The sequence below is a fragment of the Spinacia oleracea genome, chromosome 6, assembly GCF_020520425.1.
Source record: "Spinacia oleracea cultivar Varoflay chromosome 6, BTI_SOV_V1, whole genome shotgun sequence".
NCBI lineage: Eukaryota > Viridiplantae > Streptophyta > Magnoliopsida > Caryophyllales > Amaranthaceae > Spinacia > Spinacia oleracea.
This window is the reverse complement of record NC_079492.1, coordinates 116,783,760-116,809,108: the sequence shown is the minus strand read 5'-3', so window position 1 is coordinate 116,809,108 and position 25,349 is coordinate 116,783,760. Positions and strand designations below refer to the sequence as shown.

At 35.4% G+C, this 25,349-nt stretch overlaps 2 protein-coding genes across 3 annotated transcripts; both read right to left on the bottom strand.

Annotated features, from left to right (window-relative positions):
* Positions 1-8,975: 8,975 nt before the first annotated feature.
* LOC130462828 (zinc finger CCCH domain-containing protein 18-like) lies at positions 8,976-11,980 on the bottom strand. Of its 2 annotated transcripts, XR_008923639.1 has the most exons (3): positions 11,966-11,980; positions 10,514-10,885; positions 8,976-9,167 (listed from the first exon to the last, which is right to left on the bottom strand). XR_008923639.1 is itself a non-coding variant. In XM_056831754.1 (2 exons), the coding sequence occupies exons 1-2, from the start codon at positions 11,039-11,041 to the stop codon at positions 9,159-9,161; spliced, it is 537 nt and encodes a 178-aa protein (XP_056687732.1). In that variant the 5' UTR covers positions 11,042-11,928; the 3' UTR covers positions 8,976-9,158. The 2 variants fall into 2 exon arrangements, 1 of the variants encoding a protein (XP_056687732.1); XM_056831754.1 differs by lacking the exon at positions 11,966-11,980 and having other exon boundaries at positions 10,514-11,928.
* Positions 11,981-12,879: 899 nt separating this feature from the next.
* On the bottom strand, positions 12,880-23,269 carry LOC110783209 (protein DETOXIFICATION 45, chloroplastic-like). Its single transcript, XM_056832670.1, has 9 exons — positions 23,057-23,269; positions 17,858-18,008; positions 17,631-17,759; positions 17,397-17,536; positions 17,075-17,210; positions 16,818-16,914; positions 16,637-16,737; positions 16,268-16,431; positions 12,880-13,017 (listed from the first exon to the last, which is right to left on the bottom strand). Exons 1-9 carry the CDS (start codon positions 23,267-23,269, stop codon positions 12,895-12,897), a joined length of 1,254 nt encoding a protein of 417 aa, XP_056688648.1. The 3' UTR covers positions 12,880-12,894.
* Between the last annotated feature and the right edge of the window lie 2,080 nt (positions 23,270-25,349).

The following is a 25,349-nucleotide window of genomic DNA, read 5'->3' as shown; positions in this document are numbered from 1 at the left end:
TACACATAATCATTTAGCATAGTTTAGATGCATACACTTTGTTGCGTGCCCTCCCTAGCTGCGCCCGAACCGAACAAGAACAAGTCTTTAGGACTCCAAGTGTCGTCCCTCCGTAGATAGTCCACAGCACGTCCGGATCCGCCTTAAGCTTGACCAACTAGAATCGCCCTTAAGGTTGCTTAGGAATTTTGGCTATTTAGGTGCAAGTGTATGGCTGATTTTTCTTCAAAATCTTAACTTTAGAATACTTCAATTGTGTCTATAAATTATGACCCTAGGCACCTATTTATAGAGGTATGGAAAAGGAACTGGAATCCTACTAGGATACGAATTAATTAAACTAGAATCACAGTAGAACTCTTATTTAATTAATTTATCCTTTTAGGATTAGGAATTTAATCATATATCGAATCCTGATAGCTTTAGGATTCGTATAGAACGTACACGAGCATCGCACGAGCACCGCACACTCGCGCAGGCCTTGCGGCCCACGCTGAGCGCACAGCGCTCGGCCCATGCTGCTGCCTGTGTCCGCGCGCGCCCCCTAGGCCTTGGCTGGGCCTGGCCTTGCACTGGGCCTGGTCGAGGCTTGGCGTGTGCTAGTGATGCGTGTGGCTTGCTGGGCGATGGCCTGGCTTCGTGCTGGGCCTTCGTCTAGCGAGCCTCGTCCGATGCTAATTCGTACGATACGCTTCCGATTCCGGAAATCATTTCCGATACGAACAATATTTAATATTTTCGATTCCGGAATTAATTTCCGTTTCGAACAAATATTTAATATTTCCGTTTCCGGAATTATTTTCCGATTCCGATAATATTTCCGATTCTGACAATATTTCCGTTTCCGGCAATATTTCCGATTCCGGCAATATTTCCATTTCCATTAATATTTTCCGATACGTACCATGTTTCCGTTTCCGGCAACATTTACGACTTGGATAATATTTATATTTCCGATACGATCCATATTTCCGTTTCCGGTAATATCATCGTTTCCGGAGTATTCATTTCTTGCTTATGACAGATCTCGGCTCCCACTGAAACCAAGATCCGTCGATTCCGAATATCCAAAGATGGAGTATTTAATGCCATTAAATACTTGATCCGTTTACGTACTATTTGTGTGACCCTACGGGTTCAGTCAAAAGTAAGTTGTGGATTAATATAATTAATTCCACTTGAACTGAAGCGGCCTCTAGCTAGGCATTCAGCTCACTTGATCTTACTAAATTATTAACTTGTTAATTAATACTGAAACGCATTTATTAGACTTAATATTATATGCATACTTGGACCAAGGGCACTATTTCCTTCAGTCTCCCACTTGTCCTTAGGGACAAGTGTGCATTACCTAATTCCTTTATCGCTCGATGCTTGGTCTTGAACATAAGGTAAGAGTTGTCATCCTTATTATGTCCAGAGGTGTTTCTCGGTTTCAGAGTTCAACTGATCAAATAAACAGATAATCATAGCCTATGATTCATCCGAGCACGGCCATGCATTTTACAGTTTCTAGCTCTCCGAGTGGCCTTGTACAACTTTTAAGCATCTCATCCCGATTTATGGGAGGACAATCCCAATCTTGCGATCTTGAGATTAGACTTCGTTTGATGGGTGATTACCTGAGCGTTGCCTTTATAGCCTCCTTTTACGGTGCGACGGTTGGTCAACGTCAAAGCAACCAGTTCTCAAACAAGTAATCTCAAATCACTCAGGTATTGAGGATTTAGTGTCTAATAATTTTAATGAAATTTACTTATGACAGATTTTCATCTCTTACAGTAAAGTTTCATAGGTCTGTCCGATACTAGTCTTCCCAAAGTAAGTATCTATGCAAATGATTATGATATTGCCATGTCCACATAGTTCAAGAAACAGAACTACTAGTCATCTTGCATTCTAGTCGTCTAACGTTTTCTATGCGTCCCATTTTTTTTATAGAAAACTCCGACCAGGGACCATTTTCAACTTTTGACATTCAAGTTCACTTGATAGACATTTCTTAGTCACAGGACTGGTCCTGACAGTCTATCTTGAATATTTCGTCAAATTGAAGGGACTCATCATTTAATACTAAATCAAGATTAAATGGAATATGAAAATACATTTCATATATGATAAATGTTCAACCCCAATGTTTTACAACCATGGGCCTCAAACCCATCTTTGAAAAAGTTCATGGAATTCAAAGCTATGCTTGATTTCCAGTGCCACAATGTGAGTGTTGTTTCTCACTTGTTGCATAGGTTTAGTTATCATGCTTTGCCAATCTTAATATCCTTTTCATCGAATGTTCTTCGAGATAGATGATAAGATCTTTTGAGTATGTTTATTTTGTGATCTAGTCTTTTCTTGCTTCAAGAGTGGTTCTACGCATTTTTCAATGAAGAACCATCAAGGCAGCAGACATGTGATCTACCCAAGTTCAGTGAAGAACTCTTTAACATAAACAACCCTGTTTTATTGCTTCTTAGGCAATAAGTACTTTTACTTCAACTTTATAGGTTGCTAGTGATGCTTTGTTTGGAATTACTTATCCAAGCAGTTCACAGATATGTGGAATACTTTCCAGCTGTATCTTAGAACATTAATATTTTAATATCCCACGCAACAACTCATGGTCTCCAATCCATGTTGCCATTTCAAAACACGATGCTCTATAGCTCGTCCTTATCAATGGTTAACTCCAAAGGGTCTTGCTTGATCCTTTGCCAGTGTTTATACGTGTAGCATCAATATTTAGCATATCTTTATTTCCTTGAATCAAGAACTAATCTTATGTACCTTTTCAAGTACCATAAGTTTTTCTTGATCTCAATCTAGTTGATCTTTACTTAGACCAATAGAGATTGGTATATGTTCGTCATGCCTAAAGTCATACGATACGTTTTTGGCGATCCTCATATTATATTATACATGATAAATTCTTTTGCAGAATAATTCCCAATTGAATTCTATTCATGTAACTTTAGCTCATTCAATTTCAGTAGATACTGAATCCAGCTAAATTCTTTGACATATAATATAGGTTTAAGAATCTCACTTGGATCCTTTGATGTTTAACTTAGTAAATGCTTATACATAGTTCAAACACTCATTACTTAGATTTATTCATATGGGTCGAATATCTCCAATGGAGTCTTTCGTGTTTGATTTAGTAAATGCCATTACTTAATCTAAAACAATATCATAAGATCTTTGTGAATGGATCTTAATACCCAGTATGCACTAAGTTTCGCCTTGGTCCGTCGTCATTGATGAATAATTTTTAAATCTAAGTCATTTTAGCATTTGAATGTTATTTCATAATAGAGAGATATGTGTATGACACACATAGGACCAATTAAGTTTTATCTACTCCCACTAAACTTATTATATATCTATAAGAATCATGTATATTTTATGAAACTAAAATACTTATTAGCTTCACTAAAATACAATTCCAATTCCCAATTGCTTGCTTAAATCTGTACTTAGATTTCATAAGCTAGCATTCATTTCAAGCATTATTTGGATCCACAAATCCTATGACATGCCATGTACATAGTTTTCTTCCAACATTTGATTGAGGAATACGTTTTGTCATCCAATTGCCATATGTACCAATATGCAATCATTGCTTGAATTATAGACTTAAGCATTACGATTTTGCATGAGGTTTCAACACAATCCACACCGTGAATTTGCTTGTAACCTTTAGCAACTAATCTAGCTTTGTGTGTGAACACAATTCCATGTTTGATGGTTTTTATCCTTAAAATAAACTTGCAACCAATAGGTGTGAAACTATTCTTGCAAATCAACAAAATTTCAATTTTGTCATCAAAATATTGAGTATGTTTTATGGCCTCTAACCATTTAAAACATTTGAGTCTATATATGGCCTCTAACCATTTTAGGGAATCTGGGTTTCGTCATAGCTTTCTTACAGGTCACAAACTCATTAATCTACATGATAATAGTTTGACTGCAAGTTGTAGGTTTCTTTACTATCTACAACTTGGACATATCCTGAAATTACTTTTCAATAGCTTTAACGAATTTGGTTTAGTTTGGTGTTAGTTGAGCATTTTGTTTTAGAAATTATAGGAAAAGTCTTTATGATTCATCATTGATCGAATCAAGTACCAATTGACTTCGATCATTCAACTTAGATATGCCATATCTTATGGAGCTAGATTGTGAATTTACTACACACAATCATTGATGATCATTTTTGGTCTTCAAGTAATCATCAACATGATCTAACCTAGATCTTTGTGATTTCTTGCTAAGTGGGATTTATACTTCTGAATCTTTGAACTAGCCAAAAAGATTCAAACTTATATCACATTGAGTATATAAACCTATATTCACTCAAATCTGTGTGAAATAATAAAGTCATAAAACCTTTCTTTAGCTTTGAACTCTATCGTCTAGGCGTTCTAACAATAGTTCATATTTTTTGTTACTTTCAACAAGTAAGACTAGCTAGTTGTCTTAAATTGATCTAGAAATCAATGAACTTTCAAAAGTCCATCAAAATAGAGATTTTGAATGTTAACTTGTTGATATGGTCTAAGCAACAATGCCAAAGATTAGTGGAACTCAAATCAAGGGGTTGATTTGAACATAGTAAAGTTCTTATTGTTAAAGAGTTGTTTGTTTTAATCAAGCATATTGACTCAACTCATAAATGACCATTTCATTCAAATAACAAACAAACATTGTTTTTGTCTTCCTTGAATGTGAGTCTTTCTGTGTTTGAAAATAGAAATATAGGTATGCTGATTGTGGAACAAAATAGCCATTAAGTTCCAGCCTCTGAAAGAACTTAAAACAAACCAGATGACCCTACAATTAATGTAGCATTGCCATGCTTCATTCCTAGCTTGTAGGTCATTAGTGTATCCTAGCTTCCATTGTTTGAGTTATTACTGAAGTAAGAACCTCAAGCAGTATATGATACCAAGGAAGTTTGATTGCTAGGTCACTGCTCTTTAAACATAAACTTATAGGTAGAAACAGAATTGTAAATTCCTTTCATTTGTTCCTTTGTTTTCCTATTTCTTGTACCCTTTCTAATAGCCTTAAGAATTGAATTCTCTAGTGTTGACTTTTGTACTTTGTTTAGACATGTCCAATGTCACTCCAACAAAGTTCTTACCATTTATGTTGAATATTCTGTTTCAACTTAGATGATCTTACCAGAAGCTTCTAAAGTTCTCTAAGCATCGATCTATTCGAATGTCTAGGGACTAGACTCATTTGATAATTAAATGGAAAAAGGATTTTAGGTTGTTAACCATTGGTAAAGCTGAGCGTTTAAACTCAATGCTTTATGATCTCAAAACTACATTGTATTTTGAATTCACAAGCACCAATCGGTTCGCCATTCGACTTTGATACTCGAAAACAACCATAAAAGTCGCTAAAAGAAACGTACATTTTAAATTGCTCATTTTCTCTCATTTCCGTGAATCGTTCTTGGATTCACTACCAATCGAGGAAATTTATTGTTACCTTTATAAAAGGATTTACTGCAGTGCAAGATATTTAATTATAAACAATAATTAAAACATACATTGAAGCATGCAAAGTCTAAACATTTATCATGAGTAATAACTTGAAAATTAAAGCAATCATGCAATTTAAACAAGTCATTAGCATTTTATTCGAGTTATGTGTTCCGGCAGGTGTGAATAAAATGATTCCAAGATCCTAAAATCCATTGAGGAAATTAAGCACATTATGTATTTTGACTCAATTCTAAAATATTTTAGGTAAGCGAAAGTCTTTTGCTAATAGTCTAGAAACTACTCTTGGTTGATAGGTACGTCTAAGAACTTAGTAGGTAAACCTATCGATTTTGCCACGACATAAAGGACTCCTTACTTATATCGTTGAGTTTCACCAAAACTAACATGTACTCACAATTATTTGTGTACCTTACCCCTTTAGTATCGATAAGTAACACCTCGCTATGGCGGAAAACTATTACTAAGATCGATGAAAAAAGGATATCCAAGTAAGTGTTATTTTGGCATGGCACCTTTTAACTCAATTTTTAAGTTTGGAACTTAAGGCTCTTACTATGTTGGTTAGATTTTAAGTGAACTAAAAACCTTAATCATGCAACATAATCAAGCCACAATCTCATGCCACTAGTAGAAAAAACCCTTATTGCAGCGGGCTTTTAGACCCCTGTTGCAGCGTACATCGTATGCTGCAACTGGGGGGCCTGCAACAAGTCTGAACTTGTTGCAGCGTACAATGTTCGCTGCTAAAAGGTGTTTTTTGCAGCGTACATATGTATGTACGCTGCAACAAGTGCCAAAAAATTGGCAAAAATTTGGACTTGTTGCAGCGTACATATATATGTACGCTGCAAAAGACTCAACTTTTTGCAGCGTACATTTATTTGTACGCTGCAACAAGTCTGAATTTTTGCGAAATTTTTTTCCCTTGTTGCAGCGTACAATATATATGTACGCTGCAACAAAGCACTTTTGGCGGGAAAATTCTAATTTTGTTTAGGGATACCTAGAGTGCCTTGCACCAAATATAGAAACCTGTCAAAACAATAATAGAATAACGCAACCTGTATAACAAATATAAAAACAACAACTGGAGTTTTGTATACTATATATCCCAAAACCAAATTAAGTGCACATATTACATTTAAATATACGTTCCAATTTCAACATAAACATACATTTTAATATAAAATTTATTCTATAACAACTAAACCAACTCGATCAAGCGCGCTAAAGCCAATAATAAATACTTGCTGGTAAAAAACTTAGCCCATTGCTCACGAACCACATCAAATTCCTCGCATAAGGCGCAATCCTCGGAGTGTAGACCTTTACAAAAACAGAAATTTAAATTAAACATTAGATTAAATACAAATTAAATATCACATTTTAACATTCAAGAAACTAATGACAATGTCCTAATAGTCTAAAATGAGTCCTTAGGTTCTTTAGTTCAAAGTTAGGAGCGAAAATGTCATTTTAGCCTAAATATGACCTATAATGACCCAATGAGCCTATAGGTACATAAATAGATTGGAACGAGTCTTAGATCGTTAAAATTATGCATATTAAACATGTAATAAGTTTTAAATGAGTCCTTAGGTTCTTTATTTTAAAGTTGGGAGCGAAAATGCCTTATTTTAGCCTAGATATGACCTATAACGATCAAACAAGCATTAAATGGGTATAAGTAGATTAGAATAAGTCCTAGAAACTCAAAACTAAGCTTATTAATCATATAATAATTAAAAAATGAGTCCTTAGGTTCTTAAGTTCAAAGTTGGGAGCGAAAATGTCATTTTAGCCTAAATATGACCTAAAACGACACAATGAGCCTTAAATGGGCATAAATGGATTGGAATGAGTCCTAGAAAGTTAAAACTAGAATATAAAACATTTAGTAGGTTTAAAATGAGTCCTTAGGTTCTTTAGTTCATAGTTGGGAGCGAAAATGTCATTTTAGCCTAAATATGACCTACAACGACCTAATGAGCCTTAAAGGTGCATAAATAGATTGGAACGAGTCTTATAAAGTTAAAATTATGCATATTAAACATGTATTAAGTTTAAAATGAGTGCTTAGGTTCTTTATTTTAAAGTTGGGAGCGAAAATGACTTATTTTAGCCTAGATATGACCTATAACGATCAAACAAGCATTAAATGGGTATAAGTAGATTAATCATGTAATAAGTTTAAAATGAGTCCTTAGGTTCTTTATTTCAAAGTTTAAAATGAGTCCTTAGGTTCTTTAGTTCAAAGTTAGGAGCGCAAATGCCTCATTTTAGCCTAAACCAAATAGATTGGATTAAGTCTTGGAAAGTTGAAACTAATCATATGAATCATGTATTTAAGTTTGACATGAGTTTTTAGGTTCGTTAGTTCAAAGTTGGGAACAAAAGTGACATTTTAGCCTATATATGACCTATAACGGCAAAAGAAGTCTCGAATGTGCAGAGATAGATTGGAACGAGTGTTGGAAATTTAAAACTAATCATATTAATCATGTAATAAGTTTGAAATGAATCCTTAGGTTATCTAGTTATGAATTGGGAGCGAAAATGACTTATTTTAGCCTAACTATGACCTATAACGACCAAAGTCTCAAATGTGCATACATAGATTAGAATGAGTTTTATAAAGTTAATACTATGCATATTAATCATGTAATAAGAATAAAATGAGTCATTAGGTTCGTTAGTTCAAAGTTGGGAGCGAAAATTGTCATTTTAGCCTAATTATGACCTATAATGGCCAAACAAGTCTCAAATGTGCATAAATAGATTGGATTGAGTCTTGGAAAGTTAAAGCTAATCATATAAATCATGTAGTAAGTTTGAAATGAGTTCTTAGGTTCATTAGTTCAAAGTTGGGAGCGAAAATGTCATTTTAGCCTAAATATGACCTATATAGCCAAACAAGTCTCAAATGTACATAAATAGATTGGATTGAGTCTTGGAAAGTTACAACTAATCATATGCCTATTTCCACCCAAATCCAAGAACAACCTATGCCTATTTTCAAAAAAGAAAAAGGGAGGGAAAGAAAAAGAAAGATAATACAAGAGCATGTTAAAGACCAAAAAATAAAAACAAGTAGAAACTTAGCCGATTTTCATATTAGCTTTATGACTTATTTTTTCCCCACATGGAATCCTTCTTCAGCTAATTCCATTAATTAATTAAATGAGAAAACAAATTAAATAATTAACCAACACCAAAGTACATGCAAGAAACAAAATTAGATGTCTTACTTTTTTCCTCAACCGACTTTTCCTTGCTGCCTCACGGTTCTGAGCAAGCCTTCGTAGAGTCTATAATAATAAATCTTTAAAGATGTTACAAAAATGAAGCTACAAGATGTCAAATAGCATGAAAAGAGAAGAGTGAACAACTTCTAACCTTATGATCAGTCTCCTTCGATCTGTCACTCGAATGATAATGACATTGCTTCTACCCCCACCGTCTCTGAGCTTCCATCGTCACGAAATACAACCAGGCCTTTATTGAGTTTGTCGTCCCAAGATTCAAGTTCAGCCTCTCTCCAAATGCTAGCTCCATTCCCTGAAACTGCCAAAATGCTAGCTCCTACCAATGGCTGCCCCCAACTAGGTGACACATACTTCTTCAGGGAAGACAGGGACATTAGTGTTCCTGTAGCAGATAACAATACAATATTTAGGTAAGATAACAGCTGGAATTACCAAAATGGCCTGCAATATATATATATGGGGATTTTGAACTACATATTGGAAATCTACAAGTAAAGAATCTGGAAACAGATGCAGAGATTGTACTTTTATATCACAAAAGAAGATTAGTACGTAAACCTGGAAAATCTAGATTGGTCAAATAGACAGAACAAATTAGGCTACCATTCTTTGCTTAGAGTGATTAAATATTAAACTCTGCCCTTACAAATTAGACCACCTACACTAGGCCCATTTAAATTCCTACTACCCAACACAGCAACTGTCTCCAAACTCCAAAGTCTAACTGTTCTGCATAGCAGAATTATACACAATTCACAAACATACCATGCGATAACCGGCAGTTAGCACCATATCGACGTCGTTGTTGAAGGAAGAACTTGCATATCTGCACTTTGTGGTCTACCATCAGTACATAAAGATAAAGAAAATAAAAGGCAGTTAATTTTCTTCCTCTACATCTCAAAACATCTAGGATTTTCAAGAGAGTAGAGTAATACAGAGATACATGAGCACTCGTGCAGTCATGCTTAGTGATTGCAGTTATATTCTAATACTTGTATATATCAGATACGTCAGTGTTAAAATTATCATTTGCCTTTAGTTTTATGGTTACTCCAATCTAGATTGCAAGCAAGAAATATGAAGTATTTAGGTTTAATTCTAAACCCACTGGTTAAAAGTATTTCAGCTTTGTTAGGAGTCCAGCTTGTGAAGCACATATAAAATCAGACTAAACTCCCATCTGTATCCAGCATTCCAGCCAGAAAAACTGGGAATCCTAAGACTCCTAAGGACACTTCCCTCCCTAAGGCCAAAGAAACAGAACCAAAACTTCCCGAAACCCTATAGGATCTTGCCATTAACTTCAAAAGAAACCACCTTTGAACATTGGGGAGACACAATATAGAATAGCTATACAACTTTTAAAACGGTGCTTCTAGTGCCATGCCGCCAACTCCATTATACCACCTATCCCCACTAGCTTGAACTTAGGGGTCTACATTTTGCTAAAGCAGAACAATAATACTACTTTAAGTTTCAAACCACTGATAGGGTTTCCTTCCACTTCGAGGAAGAACAAACAGATACAAACCATCCTGCCAAAGAATGACAGCACCTCCTACAAGGCATCTTATTTAAATACTCTGCCATTACCTATATATAGCTATAATAAGACAAGCAAGTACAAAACAACAAATACAGACCTACAAAGTATTGAGTAACTATAATGTTGTGGTGGTGGGGAGTATAACAACAGGGGCCAGCTTTAGATTACAAGGAACTCACCATCATCTTCTCTGACGTTGGATTGAGGAAAGAAACTCTGGCGGAAGAAGAACCATCCAACTGAACAATTTGACCATTATACCAACGCCCATCGATGTGGCGGAATCTACATTTTGATCCAATAAAATAACTTGGGTCTCCCAATATTTCTGCCTCAACATTAGTAGAATCTAATGGTTCTACCTCTAAGTCTTCGCACGGAAGTTGGGAACCACCCAAATTTGCTGGATTTATAAGCTCGACCGCAGCGTCTTTATGGGAATATATAGAGTCCTGCACAGCTGAATCAACTTCACGTAACAGCCGGGCACGTTTTAGGTGAAAAAGTCCTTCCTCTGCATCTTTAATGGAAGAAACAAGCTCGTCTTGGACCTGCATCAACATACAGCAATGTGTTGATTCAAGAAACCAGCCAAATGAGCATGCATATACAATTTCACTTCTGCTATCCCTTTTTGTATAAACAAGAAAAAAAAGTTGGAGAGGAAGCTGATATGCTGAATAAAGCAAGAAACTGGACACTCGCATCTTTATCAGTATTTATCACTCTATGAGAACAACTGCTATCACGAAGAACATTACAGAAAAACACAGATATCCTACGAAGAACATTACAAAAAGGTAACAAGTACGGAGTAAAATACATTGATCACCGACATATCAAAATGTTCCTTAAGGCCTGAGATTAGACCTGAACTCCTGGTGGTTTATTTCCTGAAAACAAAGGCTAGAAGAATAAAATAACACATGGCACCTGCCTCCTTTCACCCTATTATTCACCACAGAACCGTGCTAGAAGGGTGATTGTTGTTTTCTTAATCTCTCATAAATTATTCTCCAAATATCCATTCCCAAGCTCAAACCTCTCAAAAACCTGAGCCTTTGGAACCTAAAAACGTCAAATCAATTGTAGAACAAGTACAAAAAACCCACAAGAAATCAACCAACCAACACCGTAAAATTACACAATGACATTCCTTAGGTTTTCTGCTAAAAAATCACTTCATAAGCTTGAAGCTTGACACCAATTAATCTACAGAGTAACGGAATGCAATTGAAAACACAACGAAAGCTAATGTGAGCTAATTGGTATTTACAAAACCCATTTGTCTCCAGATTAATGTTGCATAATGAGCATAGTTTATGACAAAACAAACAAAATTCTAGGTTAATCCCAAAAAAAAAACAAGAAAAAGGGTCATCTAACATCTATTGCAAACAAATGTTCAAGGGTAATCCCCAAATAACCAATATAGTCATATTTACAGACCATAAATTATTAGCAAGATGGATTTTAGCTTAATTAGAGCGTCAAACATGCGATTCAACATGATGAATTGAAGCAAATTTATAAAAATAGAAGCAGAAATCGATCATATTAGGAATACCCTAAATTAAACCTAATAATAAAACATAATGGTAATTAAATTGAAGGATAGAGAAAAGGATTACACTAAGAAGCTCAGAGCTTTTTCCCTTAAACGAAAATCAAAACGAAAATCAAAACGAAAATCAAAACGAAAATCAAAAACGAAAATCAAAACGAAAATCAAAACGAAAATCAAAAACGAAAATAAAAAACAATAATCAAAACGAAAATCAAAAACTAAAATTGAACCCTAATCTGAAAACGAAAATAAAAAACGAAAATAAAAATTGAACACACCATAGCAAAACCACCGGAACCACGACGCCGAGCAACCACCGGAACCACGACGCGACGGGGAGATGCTGAACCCCCGGCCGACCAACACTAGTAGAAAAAACCCTTATTGCAGCTGGCTTTTAGACCCCTGTTGCAGCGTACATCGTATGCTGCAACTGGGGGGCCTGCAACAAGTCTGAACTTGTTGCAGCGTTCAATGTTCGCTGCAAAAAGTGATTTGTTGCAGCGGGCTTTTAGATGTACGCTGCAACAAGTGCCAAAAAATTGGCAAAATTTTGGACTTGTTGCAGCGTACATATATATGTACGCTGCAAAAGACTCAACTTTTTGCAGCGTACATTTATTTGTACGCTGCAACAAGTCTGAATTACTCAATTTTTTGCAGCGTACATTTATTTGTACGCTGCAACAAGTCTGAATTTTTGCGAAATTTTTTTCCCTTGTTGCAGCGTACAACATATATGTACGCTGCAAAAAAGCACTTTTGGCGGGAAAATTCTAATTTTGTTTAGGGATACCTAGAGTGCCTTGCACCAAATATAGAAACCTGTCAAAACAATAATATAATAACGCAACCTGTATAACAAATATAAAAACAACAACTGGAGTTTTGTATACTATATATCCCAAAACCAAAGTGCACATATTACATTTAAATATATGTTCCAATTTCAACATAAACATAGATTTTAATATAAAATTTATTCTATAACAACTAAACCAACTCGATCAAGCGCGCTAAAGCCAATAATAAATACTTGTTTTGTAAAAAACTTAGCCCATTGCTCACGAACCACATCAAATTCCTCGCATAAGGCGCAATCCTCGGAGTGTAGACCTTTACAAAAACAGAAATTTAAATTAAACATTAGATTAAATACAAATTAAATATCACATTTTAACATTCAAGAAACTAATGACAATGTCCTAATAGTCTAAAATGAGTCCTTAGGTTCTTTAGTTCAAAGTTGGGATCGAAAATGTCATTTTAGCCTAAATATGACCTATAACGACCCAATGAGCCTATAGGTGCATAAATAGATTGGAACGAGTCTTAGATCGTTGAAATTATGCATATTAAACATGTAATAAGTTTTAAATGAGTCCTTAGGTTCTTTATTTTAAAGTTGGGAGCGAAAATGCCTTATTTTAGCCTAGATATGACCTATAACGATCAAACAAGCATTAAATGGGTATAAGTAGATTAGAATAAGTCCTAGAAACTCAAAACTAAGCTTATTAATCATATAATAATTTAAAAATGAGTCCTTAGGTTCTTAAGTTCAAAGTTGGGAGCGAAAATGTCATTTTAGCCTAAATATGACCTAAAACGACACAATGAGACTTAAATATGCATAAATGGATTGGAACGAGTCTTATAAAGTTAAAATTATGCATATTAAACATGTATTAAGTTTAAAATGCGTGCTTAGGTTCTTTATTTTAAAGTTAGGAGCGAAAATGCCTCATTTTAGCCTAAATATGACCTATAACTATCAAACAAGCATTAAATGTGCATAAACAGATTAGAATAAGTCTTAGAAACTTAAACTAAGCATATTTATCATATAATAAGTTTAAAATGAGTCATTAGGTTCTTAAGTTCAAAGTTGGGAGCGAAAATGTCATTTTAGCCTAAATATGACCTATAACGACACAATGAGCCTTAAATGTGCATAAATGGATTGGAATAAGTCCTAGAAAGTTAAAACTAGAATATAAAACATTTAGTAGGTTTAAAATGAGTCCTTAGGTTCTTTAGTTCATAGTTGGGAGCGAAAATGTCATTTTAGCCTAAATATGACCTACAACGACCTAATGAGCCTTAAAGGTGCATAAATAGATTGGAACGAGTCTTATAAAGTTAAAATTATGCATATTAAACATGTATTAAGTTTAAAATGAGTGCTTAGGTTCTTTATTTTAAAGTTAGGAGCGAAAATGCCTCATTTTAGCCTAAATATGACCTATAACTATCAAACAAGCATTAAATGGGTATAAGTAGATTAGAATAAGTCTTAGAAACTTAAAACTAAGCATATTTATCATATAATAAGTTTAAAATGAGTCATTAGGTTCTTAAGTTCAAAGTTGGGAGCGAAAATGTCATTTTAGCCTAAATATGACCTATAACGACACAATGAGCCTTAAATGTGCATAAATGGATTGGAATGAGTCCTAGAAAGTTAAAAATAAGCATATAAAACATTTAGTAAGTTTAAAATGAGTCCTTAGGTTCTTTGGTTCATAGTTGGGAGCGAAAATGTCATTTTAGCCTAAATATGACCTATAACGACACAATGAGCCTTAAATGTGCATAAATGGATTGGAATGAGTCCTAGAAAGTTAAAAATAAGCATATAAAACATTTAGTAAGTTTTAAATGAGTCCTTAGGTTCTTTGGTTCATAGTTGGGAGCGAAAATGTCATTTTAGCCTAAATATGTCCTATAACGACCAAACAAGCCTTAAATGTGTATAAGTAGTTAGATTAAGTCTTAGAAACTTAAAACTAAGCATATTAATCATGTAATAAGTTTAAAATAAGTCCTTAGGTTCTTTATTTTAAAGTTGGGATCGAAAATGCCTTATTTTATCCTAAATATGACCTATAACGATAAAACAAGCATTAAATGTGCATAAATAGATTAGAATAAGTCTTAGAAACTTAAAACTAAGCATATTTATCATATAATAAGTTTAAAATGAGTCATTAGGTTCTTAAGTTCAAAGTTGGGAGCGAAAATGTCATTTTAGCCTAAATATGACCTATAACGACACAATGAGCCTTAAATGTGCATAAATGGATTGGAATGAGTCCTAGAAAGTTAAAAATAATCATATGAATCATGTAATAAGTTTGAAATTAGTTTTTAAGTTCGTTAGATCAAAGTTGGGAGCGAAAATGTCATTTTAGCCTAAATATGACCTATAACGGCCAAAGAAGTCATAAATGTGCATAAATAGATTGGATTAAGTCTTGTAAAGGTAAAACTAATCATATAAAACATTTAATATGTTTAAAATGAGTCCTAAGGTTCTTTATTTCATATTTGGGAGCAAAAAAGCCTCATTTTAGCCTAATATGACCTATAACGACCAAACAAGCCTTAAATTTGCATAAGTAGATTGGAATGAGTGTTAGAAAGTTAAAACTATTCATATTAAACATGTAATAAGTATAAAATGAGTCCTTAGGTTCTTTAGTTCAAAGTTGGGAGGGAAAATGCTTCATTTTAGCCTTAATATGACCTATAACGACCCAATAAGCCTTAAATGTGAATAAATAGATTGAAATGAGTCTTAGAAAGTTAAAACTAAGCATATTAATCATGTAAAGGGTTTAAAACGAGTCTTTAGGTTCTTTAGTTCAAGGTTAGGAGCGAAAATGTCTCATTTTAGCTTAAATATGACCTATAACGACCAAACAAGTCTCAAATGTGCATAATAGATAGGATTGAGTCTTGAAAAGTTAAAAATAATCATATGAATCATGTAATAAGTTTGAAATTAGTTTTTAAGTTCGTTAGATCAAAGTTGGGAGCGAAAATGTCATTTTAGCCTAAATATGACCTATAACGGCCAAAGAAGTCATGAATGTGCATAAATAGATTGGATTAAGTCTTGTAAAGTTAAAACTAATCATATAAAACATTTAATATGTTTAAAATGAGTCCTAAGGTTCTTTATTTCATTTTTGGGAGCAAAAAAGCCTCATTTTAGCCTAATATGACCTATAACGAATTAACGACCAAACAAGCCTTAAATTTGCATAAGTAGATTGGAATGAGTCTTAGAAAGTTAAAACTATTCATATTAAACATGTAATAAGTGTAATACTCTGAGAAAATATGTAGCTTTTCCTATTTGGTTTATTGTTCACAAATCAGGATCTTTGGACAACAACAAATGCTTATTAATCCAAGAAGCTTTTCCTTTTTGGTTAAAACCCACACATTATTCACAATCTTCAACTTTTGTGATAATCATAAATCATAATGGACAAGCACTGTAGAATAGAGGTAGTCTAGATGCCTGAAAAATCTATAGCCTGGATATCGAACCTCCTAGTTAGATGAAAGCTCATACCTGACCAGATGCGGCCAATCCATCAGTTAAAAGAGAGACAGCCAACCACACTTGCATACAGATTTGATGAGCAGCCATAGCTAGAGGACCTTGACGAGCAACCATCGAGGTCCCAATCGTCATAGTTATCAAAACAGCCACAGTTCTTCCAATCAGAAATCCACCTGGAAAAAAGGTAAACATAAGGAAACAGACGGCAATCCAAACATGTACGAGTAACACTTTAAGTAGGTACAAACAATGGCCACTTAAGCAGACTAATTTAAGAAGTTTGTAATGGTGATTATTAAGTAGAAGGTTATTAAAATCAATGTGTTGGATAAAGAATCAAAAACAGAAAATAACCATAAACATTTCTCTAACACTCACCAGATTTTAAATAGACCCCAAACTTCAGATCTCCAAATTTTGGAGGTAATAATATTACTCTCTTGCTAAGAAACCAAATCATCAAGAAGCTACCTATGTATCTGGAGCACAAACAAGCAGCATGATTACCAATATAGTTAAAAGAAAGCCGACTAACAGACTTCAGGAAGAAAGTGCATACTGAGACACAACAGTGGCAGTGGCTGCTCCAGTGACACCCATCTGAAAATAATTTATGAAAAGCGGGAACAGAAAAACAGCTGCAAGATTGGCAACACCTGCATGCAGATCATCAATGTACAGACATAAAAAGTCAAAAAGAAGGAAATTAAGAAATAGAGACTAAAAATAAACAGAAATAAATTATAACAATTAAAATAGAGTAACCAGGGGATAAAAAAAAAAGTACAAATGCAATGTTGAGGCTTGAAAACATGCCTAGACAGAATACAGGGGTTTTTGTGTCCTTAAATCCCCTCAGCACACCCTGAAGAGCCAGAGAAAGTACAACAACGGGGGCACTAAGAGCTCTAAGTGACAGAAACTTCTCTGCTTGTACTCGCATAGGAGAATCCTGCAAGGCAATTGCAGTTGAACATTAAATAACGCCAGTATGCAATACGTAATCAATGTACTAAGAATAAATTTGATCATGACCAGCAGGGATAACAAAGGGCTCGTTGGTCAACTTCACGAGTTTCACTACTGAATTCGTCATGGAAACAAAATCTCAATAACCATTTAACTATTTAGAACTTACTGCTGAGACACCCATTAACCTGAGGAATGATCCAGCTCCCAAAAGTAAAGCTAGCGCCTCAATGATGCCAATGCCTAGAGCGAGAAATAACGCTGTCGAAACTGATGATAACTGTTTTCTTTCATTTTTTTCATCGCCATCTAGAAGGTGCAAACAAAATACATGATAATCAAGTAATACAATAGTTCAATGGCAAAGATTATGACCAGAATGACAACATTCAGAATATTTTACCTGAAGAAGACTTTGCTAAATCTTCAGCTACGAAAGAAGTAGCAACACTAAGAAGTGGTATGTTGAATAGCTTTGAAATGATATTAAAGATAGACATAGAAACACCAGCGGATGCCAGCTGTACAGGACCTGCACACATAATGAAAACAAAGTGAGATCATTGACACACACAAAATAAGAGAAAACAAAGTTTTTTTTAAATTCAAAATAAAGAATAAGATTTCAACCTAAACTGCCAATATAAGCTGTCTCCATCAGCTGAGCCATAGGATCAATGGCCTGGCTAGCTATTGCCGGTAAAGAAAGCATTATAAGCTCCCGTTTGACATTTGGAGGAGGCAACTGGTTGAGGGGCTGAAGTACAGACTCACTGCGAAGTCATTAAAAATAAACTAACATAAAAGGGACATGCTTAAAACTTAAAGATTCAAATCAACAGTAGTTTCAACATAATCATTATCGCAGAGAAGTATTTTTACCAACGTATATTTTTGAGATGCGTGGCTCAAATAGTTGTAATGTGGTATCACCAAAAGATCAAGTAACACAAAAAATAAGAATAAGAATAATTTATATTATCAAACCCTAAAAATACGAAATTAGGGGAAAAATCAAGAATTGACTGAAAGAAAACCCTAAAAATACGAAATTAGGGAAAAACAAATACAAAAAGTTAGAAAACTATACCTCCTCAATTTCGAAGGCGGCTGAGTTCGAAGGCTGAGGTCGAAGGCCAGATGCTTGGAGAGAAAGAGTCGAGCACATTTTCACAAAAACCAAGACGAATTGTCACCCAATTTCAACAATTACTTGCAAAAAACCCAAAAAAACCACGAATTAGAGAAAACTTAGAACAAAAAAGGGGGGATTCAGAAAAAAGCGTCGAAATGGGAGTTACCTGGGGAAGAAACCGCGGCGAGAAAACGGGGGAGAATTCACGAAAACGACCTCAGAATTGGGGGAATATGGCGGAGAAAAAAGGGATTTAGGAGAGAGAAAGAGAGCAGATGAAGAAGAAGAAGAATGAGGAGGTGAGAGAGTACGCAGGGAAAGCTGAGGGAAGAAGAGGGAGTATGAGCGTCCTTAGGTTTGAGATCCGAAATGTTTTTCTTAATTAGCTTTGCAGCGAAATTTTTTTATTGCAGCGGGCTTTTATCTGTACGCTGCAAAATAAATGGGCTATTGCAGGGGGCTTTTACTTTGTACGCTGCAAAAAACTCTCTTGCTGCGGGCAATTAATTTGTACGCTGCAACAACCCTTTATAAAGTTTGACCCGCGTTGACCTACTGGTTGTTGAAGCGTATTATTACATGTACGCTGCAACAAGGGGGTTGCAACATGGGTTTTTTCTACTAGTGCAAGAATATAACCTTTCAGTGACAGGCCGCGCGAGAATTGAACGGGATGGGGGAGATGAGGCGAGAACACCACACACCGGCGAAGACAGCGACGCAGGGCTGAGCAACGCTTGGGTTCGACGGCGACGTAGGGCTGAGTTCGACGGCGACGCAGGGCTGAGTTCGACGGCTGAGTTCGACGGTTTGTTTGGATATTTGTTTAAGGGAAAAATCTTGGAGCAGAGAAAGAACAACGTACGTTTGAGACCGCTCGTTTGAGCGCGGTTTGTTGCATAGGAAAGTAAAAAATTTTGAAACGCGGACTTGTTGCAGCGGGCAATAACATGTACGCTGCAATAAAGTCGGGTTGTTGCTGCGGGCTTTTATTTTGTACGCTGCAACAAACACATTTGCTGCGAACAACTAAAATGTACGCTGCGATAACCCTTTAAAGGGTTTGACCCGCGTTGACCGACTGGTTGTTGAAGCGTATTTATACATGTACGCTGCAACAAGGGGGCTGCAACAGGGGTTTTTTCTACTAGTGTGCATATTTAAGACATATTTAAAAGCAATAAATAACTTAAAGAATGCATAAGATAATTGTGATCTAGTATGGCCCGACTTCATCTTGAAGCTTCAACTTCAAAGTCCGTCTTGAAAATGGATTAGAAACTTCGTCTTGAATTTCACCGTGGGAGGCGCCATTTTCTTCAAATAGGATAAGCTATAATTAAACTAATTACAACTATTTGATGGTACGCAGACCATATTTGAATTGAAAAACAAATTTGGTGCTTTAGACCAATTACATTCAAATTAATGGTACGTAGACCATATTTTCTATCCTATTTGGGCCATACTAGTCACTTCATAACCTGCAAAACAGTACATATACAATATATACCATTCATTATCATGAATGGCCCACATAATTGGTTAGTTAAAACACATTGTATGCATCACATAAATATTTGCAGCAATTAATTAAGGGCACCAATAATCTACCAATTATTCAGTCCTTATTAATTCTAATCAAGTTGTTTAACCTTAAAGGATTTGTAGACCTAATCAAGAGTTTATGACTAAAATGCTCCCACTTAAACCAATAACTTTATATGCTTTACTAATTTTAAACATAAAAATGTATTTCTAGTCTAACCGGAAACATACAAGTTTAATTAAAATTTAAAGCTCATATAAAATTATAATCGAATCCATTGATTTAATTTATTTCAGTTGAATTAAACGAATTTAAATTAATTCAAGGTTTAATTTTAGTAAAATAATTAGTATAAATTAAAATTTATAATAATTATAATAATCAAAATTAAATCCCGAGAAAACAATTTAAATTATTAATTTTAACGTTAATTAAAATCATTTCCGAACTGAAAAATTCAAATTAAAATTTAAAACGAACCAATCGGGTCAAGACAAGGCCATGGGCTTGCGCCCCTACCTCGTCAAGTCCAACAAGCAACAAACCCCTTGTCACTCGATTGATCGTACCGCAAAGCCCAAGCAACAACGCACCAATGCGTCAGGCCCAGCGAGCCACGCTTGCGCGCAGCCCACTCGCCCATCGCCTTGGCGCGCTGCTGGGCAACACTCGCTGGACAGGCCAGCCAACGCTGCCCGCATGCACGTTGTGCTGCGCTTGTCGCTGCCTTGGCTACTGCCTTGGCGTGCTGCTGAGCGAGGCAACGCATGTGTGGCGCAGCTTCCATCGCTGCCCACGCGTGCTTGCCTTGCTCGCTGCACTTGCTCGCCCGTTGCCCCATCGCCCACACGCGTAGCACACGCCCCTTAGGCGCACAGCCTTGCGCATGCCACGCTCGTTGCTCGCTGCATTCGTACCGCACGGGCGACGAGCTCCCTTGCTCGTCGTCTCGTGCCCGCACTATACAACACCCCTTAAGTGTAACACGTAGCTTCCATTGCTTTGTGCGTGCAACATTTATGGGCATATTCATAAAAATTTAAAATTTTTAATTTAAAATGAATGACAAATTAATAAAACATATTAATTTCATAATTTTAGGGCGAAAAATCGAAAATTTATTAATCAATTAATTTCCGATTAACATGGATTCAAATCTAGGTCATAAAAATTAAAATTTTAACATAAATTAACAATTTTTATGGTGGATTTTAATCATGGATACGTAATTAAATTATTAATTAATTATGAAAAACAAATCAATTCTAAATTATTCGAATTTCAACAAATTAATCATAATTACAAATTAGGTTGTATAATTAACAAGTCTATGCATTCATAATTGTTAAACATATACAGTAGGTCAATCAAAAACTTAAGATTTATCAACAAGAATCGCAAATACTTAATTTTACATCTTAAATTTACAAACTTTTGCGTTCGAAAAACTAAAACCTCCGAAAAGTCATAGTTAGGCTTCGAATTTGGGAATTATGGGTTCGGCCGAAAAAGACTATTTTTGTCAAAATTTTATAATGGCTTTTACATGCGGAATTGACACAAAAATCACTCGATTTGGATGAGTAACGAAGAAACTGCCGAAAAACTGCGTACATATAATTAAATAAACGCAATTTGCAATTAATTACGAAAATTAATCACCCCTTTAATTCTTTGCAAATTTGTAAAATTTAACCATGTTCATGCAATTTAGATTATGAAAATAATAAGAGGCTCTGATACCACTGTTAGGTTATGATTCATATGACAAAACATAAATCATGCGGAAAAACCATAAAGCCAGGAAAGCATATTATTTACACATAATCCTTTAGCATAGTTTAGATGCATACACTTTGTTGCGTGCCCTCCCTAGCTGCGCCCGAACCGAACAAGAACAAGTCTTTAGGACTCCAAGTGTCGTCCCTCCGTAGATAGTCCACAGCACGTCCGGATCCGCCTTAAGCTTAACCAACTAGAATCGCCCTTAAGGTTGCTTAGGAATTTCGGCTATTTAGGTGCAAGTGTATGGCTGATTTTTCTTCAAAATCTTACCTTTAGAATACTTCAATTGTGTCTATAAATTATGACCCTAGGCACCTATTTATAGAGGTTTGGAAAAGGAACTGGAATCCTACTAAGATACGAATTAATTAAACTAGAATCCTAGTAGAACTCTTATTTAATTAATTTATCCTTTTAGGATTAGGAATTTAATCATATACCGAATCCTGATAGCTTTAGGATTCGTATAGCACGTACACGAGCATCGCACGAGCACCGCACACTCGTGCAGGCCTTGCGGCCCACGTTGAGCGCACAGCGCTCGGCCCATGCTGCTACCTGTGTCCGCGCGCGCGCCCAAGGCCTTGGCTGGGCCTGGCCTTGCGCTGGGCCTGGTCGAGGCTTGGCGTGTGTTGGTGATGCGTATGGCTTGTTGGGCGATGGCCTGGCTTCGTGCTGGGCCTTCGTCTAGCGAGCCTCGTCCGATGCTAATTCGTACGATACGCTTCCGATTAAATTTCCGATTCCGGAAATCATTTCCGATACGAACAATATTTAATATTTCCGATTCCGGAATTAATTTGCGTTTCGAACAAATATTTAATATTTCCGTTTCCGGAATTATTTTCCGATTCCGATAATATTTCCGATTCTGACAATATTTCCGTTTCCGGCAATATTTCCGATTCCGGCAATATTTCCATTTCCATTAATATTTTCCGATACGTACCATGTTTCCGTTTCCGGCAACATTTACGACTTGGATAATATTTATATTTCCGATACGATCCATATTTCCGTTTCCGGTAATATCATCGTTTCCGGAGTATTCATTTCTTGCTTGTGACGATCTCAGCTTCCACTGAAACCAAGATCCGTCGATTCCGAATATCCAAAGATGGAGTATTTAATGCCATCAAATACTTGATCCGTTTACGTACTATTTGTGTGACCCTACGGGTTCAGTCAAGAGTAAGTTGTGGATTAATATAATTAATTCCACTTGAACTGAAGCGGCCTCTAGCTAGGCATTCAGCTCACTTGATCTTACTGAATTATTAACTTGTTAATTAATACTGAACCGCATTTATTAGACTTAATATTATATGCATACTTGGACCAAGGGCACTATTTCCTTCACTCTTCCCCTTCCTCTGCCACGGCCACGGCCCCGCCCACCACCACCCTTGCCGCCACCGCCCAAGTTGCGAGGTGGCTGGGCAAGCTGGTGGTTGGGTTGGGCAGCCACCGGTTGTGGTGGTTGAGCAAAAAAAGCGGCGTTTGAGCCTCTAGTGTCATGGGAACGCCTTTCTTCTCTGGCAAGGAGACGATTTCGATCTGTTTGTTGAATCATGGTTGCCACAGTGTCAAAATTAGTGTTCAAGACCTGCAACAAGACGTAAGACTAATTTTTGTTTCGTTATCGGTTGATCAACATTAGCCAATTGATCTGCCAAAACATTCAAGTGATTACAATAAGAATTAACATCAGAAAAATTATTCAAATGTAAAGCAGTGAATTGATTCTCAAGATACACTGCCCGGGTGTTTTTGTTATCTTGAAAAATTCCCTTAAGTTTGTTCTAGATTTGTTGTGTCGTATCCCCGCGGCGGAGGATTGTTTGTAATAAGTCATTAGATATTGTCCCATAAATCCATTGTTTCACAATCAAATATAAACGCTTCCACAAGGGTTCTGATATATCTGTAAATTTAGGAGTATTTTGATCTATGTGATCTAGAACATTAAAAGTATGAGCACGACATTCAAATAATTTAACCCAATTGGAATATCATACCTTTTCACGATCAAGAATAGGAGGGATAGTGTTCTCGATATTGTTAACTCCTAATGCCGGGTGAAATTATGAAATCGGGGGAGGATGAATCTCGCCGTCCTTGCTCATAATGTGTGTTGGGATATAATACTACTTTTCCTAAGAACAAAAAATAAATAAAAGAACTAATTGTGAGACCAAGGTGGCGCAAGAACTAGAAAACCAATAAATGCACTAATGTTTAATTTGTGAGACTAAGGTAGGCGGAAGCTATGTGGGGCTTAACACTAGGATGACCAAGATCAGACAAATTAAAAATTAAGAAATTTGTGGAAGCTAACTTTTACAACCTAAGCTCTGATACCGTGCTAGATTGTGTGAGAATTAGAGTGTATTCTATTAATCAAATATATAGGGATTACAATATTAGTCCTAATAGAATTAGGAACACTAATATGATTTAAAGTCTAATATACATCAAATATCTTAAAAGATTAAATCCTAGTAGATTTCTATCTATCAGAATCAAGTCAAGTAGTCTATAATCTCTGATATATATCAGTATCCGTTTTTGTGAAATTTGTGTCAGACTAAATTTTGGATTTGGGTTGTGTCGAATCAGGTTAGAACAAGTATGTGTTGATTGATTATGGGTTCTGTTCAAAATAATCATCGTCTTGAAGGAACTTCAATTCGTGATATTCTTAAGCCCATGTATGGTTTAGGTCGAAGTAAATCACAGGTAGAAGTTAGTTAAAATTTCGATAAAAAATTTCAACCAAAATTAGGTCACAAATTAGTGTGTGGCCCGGGCGATGCCCCGATTGCTATTGAATAGTTAAAATTTTAAATTTTTCTTGAGCTCGATATTTGATAAAATACATGTATACTATATAGTGAAAAACATCTATCAAGTTCGTCTATTACACAAACACACTATGTCGTTTATCATGGGAAATAATTTTTCAATTATACCATATATCTTACAATTTGTGTAATTTGTTTTCTAGTGGAACTAAATGATTTAAATTACTAAACACCAAATTAGATATATGCAGCCATGAAAGACATTTATTTAGTTGATGCTTATGATAGTTATGATATCATGTTTATTCATGTTTCTCCTAATTATTTAATAATTTTATTTTTCCAAAATAGTCAATAGAAAATAAAAAGTCACATAATAATTTAGGTTGTTAGATTTCATGTTAACATTCATTTATAAATTGATGTGAATAGATAAACCACAATTGGTGGTTGGTTTAGATAGTAATGAGAACTATCTTCCACACTTGAGGTCTGGATCGAACATATAATTTGGTGAGTCACTAATGTGGTGAATGGGAAGAGTACTACGTGGCACATAGACTTTTTCTCAACGTCTTTTAATATATTAGTATAGATTCATTGATTTTCATTTATATCCCAAAACCCTCCTATAAGGCCATAAACCCATATATGAGTCTATAAAGTATCACACAATCTTAGGAATATCTAATGTACTGAAATAGTTTTTTTAAGCGTTCATAGAAAGAACCACCAAGAAAAATTATGTACGTAGAACGGGATCTTGGCCTTTTGGATACCATCCCAAGAGTTTAATCAACTATTATTTTTTTAAATACAAAACATAGTAAGCTACCTGAAAAATATTAC

Excerpts from the sequence above, each read along its gene's own strand:
- LOC130462828 (XM_056831754.1), bottom strand. The coding sequence starts at position 11,041 with ATGCGAGTGTCCAGTTTCTTGCTTTATTCAGCATATCAGCTTCCTCTC.
- LOC110783209 (XM_056832670.1), bottom strand. The coding sequence starts at position 23,269 with ATGATTCAACAAACAGATCGAAATCGTCTCCTTGCCAGAGAAGAAAGG. Across the intron at positions 17,537-17,630 it reads TTTAGCAAAGTCTTCTTCAG|ATGGCGATGAAAAAAATGAA; the intron begins GTAAAATATTCT and ends TGCACCTTCTAG. Across the intron at positions 16,432-16,636 it reads TGGGGTCTATTTAAAATCTG|GTGGATTTCTGATTGGAAGA; the intron begins GTGAGTGTTAGA and ends CCTTTTTTCCAG.